Source organism: Vitis riparia, chromosome 3 (assembly GCF_004353265.1).
Source record: "Vitis riparia cultivar Riparia Gloire de Montpellier isolate 1030 chromosome 3, EGFV_Vit.rip_1.0, whole genome shotgun sequence".
NCBI lineage: Eukaryota > Viridiplantae > Streptophyta > Magnoliopsida > Vitales > Vitaceae > Vitis > Vitis riparia.
Window position 1 is genome coordinate 13,963,742 of NC_048433.1, and position 8,560 is coordinate 13,972,301.

The window sequence follows — 8,560 nt, forward strand, 5'->3', positions numbered from 1 at the left end:
CCACTAATTGAAATATTTCATGTGAGATGTATGTGTCATATAATTAATTTAATAGTACAAGATGGTTTAAAATTAATCACCCTCATTATAAGCTATCCAGTCTACTATACTATTTCTTGATTCATCTAACAAATTACAAGAATTTTATACTTTATGTCAATTAATAGGTTTGAAAAAGAGAAAATTTCATCGTGATATTGGTCATCATTGGAATTCTACCTACCTAATGTTAGAATCTTATGTAAGGTATCATAACATACTATCAGATTATGTCAATAGTAAAGCAGGTGAAATTCTAGTAACTTCTGATGATTGGGAGAAAGGTTTTGCTTTTTAAAAATTCTTGAAGGTTCTTTATGATATTACTAACATCTGTTCTACTGTATATACTCCAACATCTTGTATAGCACTTAGATGTATTTGCAATATAAGTGACGTGTTTCGACAATATAGGGAACATCCCTTTTTTACTGAAATATGTGTACAAATGGATTTTTTTTTTTTTTGAAATATTGGAAGACTAGTTCCATCACTTTATTGTTTAGCTACTTGTATGGATCCAAGGGTTAAGGCTGAAGGTGTAGAAAATGTTTTAAATTACATAGCTATTTGTATGAACCAACCATCTGAACCAGAGGGTAAGATATACGAACAATTAAACAACTTATATAAATATTATGAGAATAAATATGGTGATGTCTCTTCAGGTACTATAACTTCATCTATATTTGGAAATGATCTATTTTTTTATACAATTAGCTAAGGGAAAGTGACAAGTTGGTCCTTCAAGTAGTTGTGATCTTTTAAAATATTTAGATACTAATTAGTGTTCATACCTATCCCTTGATGAAGTACAAAATTTTGATATTATGAAATGGTGGAAATCTCATAAATCCACTTTTCCTATACTATCTAAAATGACATGTGATCTACTAACCCCATCGGTGTATACTGTAGCATCGGAATCTTCTTTTTCTATAGCTGCAAATATAATAGGAGATTGAAGGACAAATCTTATAGCAAAGATGCTAGAAGCTTTGACATGTTTAAAGGATTAGGAAGATGGACGCATGGGACTTCAAACTTTAGAGGATGAACTTAAAGAAGCCTTCAAGAAATTGCTTCTCAATGCAAACAATGATGTTCAAGAGATTGATGATGGTTGAAGATGAAAAAAAAGAATGAAGATTGAATAAGAAGACAAAAGTGAATATGATAATTGAAGAATTATATGTTGTTTGTTTCTTTTAAATCTATTAAATGTAGCTAATTTTTAAAGGTTGAGTAATGCATATGATTGATAGTTGGGAGGGTGCCAACCTAGTTGAGGTGTACTCAAACTATAGTGATCAATCCTCACTTTTTTTCTCTCCTTATTTTTTCATGTAATTTGTTGAAATATTGAATAAAAGAATTATTATTTTTTTATATTTCATTTCCTTTTATATCCCATTATTTTAAATTTATTTTTATTTTGATAAAAAAAAAACAAATTCAAATATAATTTTTTTACTATTTTTAAAAACAAAAAACTAACATTTCTATAAAATTTACAATTACAAATTCGATAAATATAAATGTAAAAAATAAAAAGTATAATTATTAGAGGTGTATAAAAAATAAAAAAATATAATTATTAGAGGTGTTTAAAGTAACAAAAAGAATTTTTATTTAATAATGAAAAAAACTTAAGAAAAAATGACTTAAAAAATAAATTAAATTTTTTAACAAAGTGGGTGGCCCATGGGCCATGGCCTGTTGGCATGGCACGGCCCGACACGATTAGCCCGCAAACCTATGGGCCGTGCTGGGCCACATTTTCCTTACATGGGCCGGCCCGACTTGACACGATTTTTAAGTGGACAGTACTAGCTCGACACGTTGGCCCGTATTAATGGCCCGGTCAATCTCCAAGTCTTTTTCAAAAAATCAAAATTTCAATGAATAAAAAGCGAGTCTCGCCATTCAAGTGGGGATGCACGTAAAAAATGCGGGTTCATAATTGGTATCTTTTTTTCGTACATTTGAATAATGAGAGTACAATGGTAATTGATAGGATTTTCTTCTTTTAGATAAATGGTAAGTATTTTATTAAATAATAAATTATATTTTATATTTAATAATAAATTATAAAAAAATTGTAATGTTTAGATATATATGGGGTGCATATGATTATTTATCATCGATGTGTCATCTTTACCAATTTCATAAGTTTTTCTTAATTTTTTTAATAACATGCCTCTACAGATGGCATTTTATTAGTGCGGTTAAATGTGAGTAGGTCCCAAAACAAATAGTCGGTAGCAAAGAGCAACATATTTCAATTAAGAACTTGAGGTCATTTGAGGTCATTTTCTAATAATTATGACTTCTCTGGCGTGAACGATGGGATTCGACAAAAAGAAAAAGAAAAAAGAGAAAAGAAATGGGATTTGACAAAAAGGTAGGGCCTGCGATGAGAAAAATGATCTGAATCATGTCATGAGTTGTTAAATCAACCAGTAGTCTCATAGCTGGCAGTCGGGATAAGACTGACGGGTAGGTTTGTATCTTATCGAGAAAGGCTCCCTGTCTTATTGGTTTAGATATATATATCTATATAGCAATACAGCTGTTCTGCTCTTTCTTCTCTCCATCTCTCTCTAGAAAGATGAAGGACACCGTAGTTCTGTATCCTTCTACAGGTATCAGCCATGTCATTCCCATGGTAGAGTTTGGACAACACCTGCTCACTCGCTACCCTTCCTTCTCCATCACCATCCTCATTTCCACTTTACCTTCTGACACCGCCTCCACTGCCGCATACATCGCCTCCGTGGCTGCCGCCACCCCTTCTATTACCTTCTACCACCTCCCCACTGTTTCTTATCCCAACCCCGCCAGTTATCCAGCTCTGTGCTTTGAATTCATGGCCCTTAACAACAATAATCTCCGTCAATTCCTAGAATCCATGTCCCAGACCTCAAGTATTAAAGCCTTCATCATCGATTTATTCTGCAATTCCTCCTTTGAAGTTTCTGTAAATCTTAACATCCCAACATACTATTTCCGTTCCTCAGGGGCGAATGCGCTTGCTGTGTTCCTTTACCTCCCCACCATTGATAGAAACATGAAAAAAAGCTTGAAAGATGATCTCAACATGCATCTCCATGTCCCGGGGCTACCATCCATTGTAGCTTCTGATATGCCTTTGCCGTTCCTTGATCGCACGACTAAAGCCTATCGATACTTCATTGACAGCGCAGAGCAGATGGCTAAATCATCTGGAATCATCGTAAACACTTTTGAATTGCTTGAATCAAGAGCTTTAAAAGCCATATTAGAGGGTTTGTGCACTCCAGATTGGCCTACCCCACCAATTTTCTGCATTGGCCCATCAGTTTTGAGCAGCAATCGAGCTGGTGGCGGCAGCAGCAGCGATGAACACGAGTGGTTGAGCTGGCTCAACCTGCAACCGAGTCAAAGCGTGGTGTTTCTGAGTTTCGGTAGCATGGGGCGGTTCTCTGTAGAGCAATTGAAGGAAATGGCAACTGGGCTTGAAAAAAGTGGCCTGAGGTTTTTGTGGGTGGTGCGCAATCCACCTAGTGATGAAAAAGAGAAGAACATTTCCGATGCACCAGAGCCGAGCTTGGACTCATTCTTCCCTGAAGGGTTCCTTGAAAGAACAAAGGATAGAGGTTTTGTGGTGAAGTCCTGGGTAGCACAGGTGGCGGTACTGAATCATGGCTCGGTTGGCGGTTTCGTGACTCATTGCGGATGGAGCTCAGTTGTCGAGTCAGTGTGTGCCGGGGTGCCTATGGTGGCATGGCCTCTGCAAGCCGAGCAAAGGATTATTAGGGTGTTTTTGGTGGAGGAACTGAAGGGAGCTTTGGCGGTGAACCAGTCGGAAAACGGCTTTGTGAGTGCCACTGAGTTGGAGAACCGAGTGACCGAGTTAATGGATCCCGAGAAAGGAAAACCACTAAGAGACCGAGTTACAGCCATGAGAGATGGTGCCAAGGCAGCCATAGGAGAGGGCGGGTCATCTCGAGTTGCATTGGCCAAGTTGATTGGGTCGTTTAAGCGAGCTTGACTGAGTTGAAAGATTTCAATTCGGTTCTATGATTTCCCACCTCAAGGAAGTTCCGGAATATAAATATGAAATGATTTTATTGTGAAATTTATTTGTTAATTAAAAGTGATTAAACTGGTCTAGCTAGCTTAATCTTCTTTTCCCTACCTCATATGAAATAATATTTGATCGTCCCATTATACATATGAATAAATACTTTGAAATTATTAAGCTTATCTTTGGTTCAAGAAAAGTTTGAAGGAAAATGTGATAGTAGAGAGAGAAAAAAAAAGTGAATGAAAATAAAAAATAAATTTAAAATAAATATATATATATATATATATATATATATATATATTTGTGTATTACTTTAAACTTATTTTACTTATTTGACTATTTTAGATAAAAATTAAATCATTTAAAAATATTTAAATTTCTTACTCATTTTAATTATATTTAACTTTTTTTCATATTTCTTGTGAGAAAACCAAATAAGAGAAATCATTTTCTTTAATATTTCTTTTAGATTATCTTTGGTTCCATAAATCACCAAGAAAAATATTAAAGAAAATCAAATATAATTAAAATTAGTTAAAAACTTATTCATTTTTAAATTATTTAATTTTTATATTGTGAAATTAAAATAAGTAAAATGAGTTTGAAGTAGTAAATAAAAATAATTTATTGATTTTTAATTTACTTTTTATTTTTCATCATTTTTTCTTTTATGCTACTTTTTCTTTATATTTTATTTTTTCTTTCCTTCAAAATTTTCAAGAACTAAACTTTAATATTTTTCGAGAGCCAAACATAATCTACGAATCGAAATGCCCTTATAAATTATAACTAGAACATAGGAAATCGAATGATAATGGAGGTTGTGGACTAGCAAAAGAGGTTATTGAGGTAATTAGGACAAATAATGATAAAAAGGTAAAATGAAGACATAAGTTTAAGAATAAGTTAATTGTTTACACTTATTATTGAAATTTGTTTTTTTACTTTAAGTTATACCAAACATACTTAATTTACTTAATGACTTAAATTAAGTTATTAAGATACTTTAAGTTATTATGTTGGTTTACCAAACACTCACTTACATTGTTACTTATCAATCAAATCTATTTGAAATTTCTAATCATTAATAAGTGAGTTTTAGTAAAACTTAATACTTATTAGTTAAGATAATTTTAAGTTAAATTATTCTTAAGTTTCAAACTTAAAACTTATTACTTATTTATTTATTTATTTTAAATATTAAGGTTGTTTAGTAAAGTTAACTTCTAATTTATTCTAAATCATCAAATTCACATATTTATCCTTATTAATTTTAGTTAATATTTATTTTTATTGATTTTAAATCATATTTATTTGTATTAATTCTAAGAAATAAATTTAGTTGTAAAACATCTATATTTAAAAATATTATAAATATATAAGACAACTATAAAATATTTATTATAAAAAATAAGTTATAAATGTAGAATTATAATTTTAAAATATATTGTAACTAGCATAGACAAATGAGGTAAGAAAGATTTGAATTTAAAAATAAGTTAACTATTTTAATTTTATATTTAGAGTTAAAAATAACTTTAAGTGATAATATTAAGTTATTTTACTAAATATACTTAATTTATTTGAGGACTTAGATTAAGTTAGTAAGTCATATTAACTCATTTAGTTGATTTATCAAACACTTAATAATCTGAAATGTTGGATAGATTTGAAACACAAGACAATAATAGATAGGGGTCCTGTACTTGTGTGGACCAAGGAAGAATTTGGAAATACACTACTGTTCCTACGGACCCAGGCTGTTGGTAAAGGGTAAAAGAAAAAAAAAAAAATCATTTATTGCCTACTATTGTTGGTGTTGTGCCAACTGGATACAGGTCCGTCTAGCTTCACTGGAGTCAGACAAACTCCTTTCTTGCACAAAAAGATGTCCGGACAAGTGGTTTAAACACACCCCTCCAAAACTTAAGTTAGAATCTAGCAATAGTGAATCCAACTTTTTTGAATGGCTATGTGCGCGTGTACCTTTTTCATGCATTTGGAGGGGTTTTTATAGAACATATGACACCATTGTCACAACGCTAATTGTGCATTCATGCCTTTCTTGCGTTGATGATCGCCATTGTGGCAGATACTATGCCTTAACAAGGTAATCAACGCCATCATTTTAGGCAGATTGGGCAATCATAACAAACAAGAGCTGCTAATTGGAGTCATTTGTTAGGTGTCATGCAAGAATCTTGGACTATATCATTGACTGTGCATTTACGTTTGTCAACATCACTGATTGTGTGTGATGACTAATTGACATTGATTTTTGGGTGTAAATGTCTAGATTGTTGCTCAAACATTAGGCATGATTAATTATTTGTCTGGTGCCTAGAATTTTCGGCTGGGTTGGTTTGTTTGTTTGGAAGTCCCAGTCGGCTTGGTCTGTCCATTTTGTTTGGCATTGGGGAAGAAGAAGATTTGTCTTTCCTCTTAGACCATATGGAGTTTGCCTTGGTCTAAACGGATAGCTCCCAAATGGATTATCTGCTTACCTTGGATGGCCAAAGGGTCTTGAGCTTGGGAAAGACACGTGAAGGGAAGCTTTCCACAATGACTCCTAATCTGTCTACGTCTATTCGAAAGGGTTGTTGACTGGTTAGGGCATGATGGATTGTTTGCTTTTTCAAGTTTTTGGGCACTAAAGGAGCGTGTCATTTAATGCTTTAATGATGGGTCACATCGACCGAGGCTGGCTATCAGGCGGTGTGTCCCTTCACTAATCTTGGTAAGTGCTGCCAGGCAACGTGTCTTTTAGGCTGCCTAGGTTTTCGTTCCCTATAAATAACGACGTTCCACCCATTTGGTTCACCTTTTGGCTTTCTCCCGCTTAGTGGTCTCTCGCCTACGTTGCTCTTTCGCCATCACTGTGTTTATCACCAGTTGTTCCCCTTTGCCTTCATTGTCGCCGCCGACTAATTTGCTACCGGATGATCTCCTTGTCAGAGCGTATTTTAGTTTTGACTTTGGTAAGTTTTCTGTTGTCGTTTCATTCATTTGTTGTGTTTGTTTTTGCTTTTCTGATTGTGTTAGTGTTGTTTGTTTAGAGAGGAAATGGACATATCAATGTCCAGATTTGGGGCCCTTTGGTTTCCCTGTTCATTTCTTTTGCTTGTTTGGAGTGGACATATTGGTGTCCAAATCTAGGGCTTTTTTAGGCTTCTTGTTTGCTTCTACATTGTCATTGTATTTGTATTGTCATCTCATGCTTTTGCTATTGTTGTGATGGTGCGATTCTTCATCTATCATTGGCGAAGGAGCTTGTTTTACAAGTTTTCACAGCCAAATCTATTTAGATTTGGACTATAGTTCATTTAGGTTTAGGTGCCTGCCACTAAGGCAACACCGAATGATGGACGGGCCAGGTGATTGGTTCTGACAACTGCGTTGATCCACACAGGTTTCCACATGGCCCAAACCTGTCTGATCTAATGGACAGAGAAGGAGTTACTTCTACCAGTGGAAGGCCTCAGCAAAGTGGAAAAAAAAATGCTAAAGTTGGGTGCTCTAAGTCGAATTGCCCAGTTGGGGACCTATTCAAGCGGGAGTTTCGGGCTTGTTTTCATATTTTGGACACCATCTCGATTTAGCTAACAGACAGCGAAGCTTTATTGTCAGTTGATCTTCCGAATAACATGATATACTTTACCAAGGAGCAGTTTGTTGCAGGTCTCTGTCTCCCTCTTTCATCCCTTCTCAAACAATTTCTTCACTTTACCCAAATTCTACATGCTTTCCTTCATCCAAACGTTGTGTGGATACTGACAGTGTGCAGTGTGCTGGACATGCTCTTCTAGTTGGATCTTTCCCTATTAGAAGTCTTGTTCATCTACACTATTAAGATGAGCCCAAAGGAGAGGTTCAACTTGTTTTCCCATATTCCTTCTCTCCACTTTGTGACCAATCTCCCAGACTCAAGCAAAGGTTGGGCCAAGGGGCATGTTTTGGTGTCCGGTCCCTAGACTGGTTGATCTGAGGGTCTGGACAAAGTTTTTTCTTCACAACGCTCGTTGGAGGTTCCAAGTAAACTATGCTTTTATCACTTTCATTTTGTCTTACTAATATTTCCTCGTTTCTAATCCACTCACAATTTTTATGTTCGTGTAATGTAGGTAAGGAGAGGTAGGGATGCCTTGTAGAGTGGGTGGAGAAGGCTTCATTCACCTGTCTTAACAAGTTGTTAGAAATAGACGTTGCTGAACAGGCTCACAACATTCTCCTATCAGACAAAAACATGTAGGCATTGATAAAAAATCCCAAGCCATTTATCATCCTGGTGTTTCCCCGGCTAGTTCCTCCGTCTTTGGAACTCGGTGAACATTTTGTGCTGAAGGATTTGCCTTTTTATGATGTTGTTCGCTTGGCAGATTCTGAAGCACATCAAGCTCATCTAGAGGAATGGGAGAAGAAGCACCAAGGGGGAATATTAAGGCAAGCTCCAGC

General features: G+C 35.0%; 1 protein-coding gene across 1 annotated transcript; it reads left to right on the forward strand.

The window, feature by feature from the left end:
• The first annotated feature begins 2,650 nt into the window (after nucleotides 1-2,650).
• LOC117910966 (anthocyanidin 5,3-O-glucosyltransferase-like) lies at nucleotides 2,651-4,072 on the forward strand. The gene has a single exon (XM_034825140.1). It carries the CDS (start codon nucleotides 2,651-2,653, stop codon nucleotides 4,070-4,072), a length of 1,422 nt encoding a protein of 473 aa, XP_034681031.1.
• The last annotated feature ends 4,488 nt before the right edge of the window (nucleotides 4,073-8,560 follow it).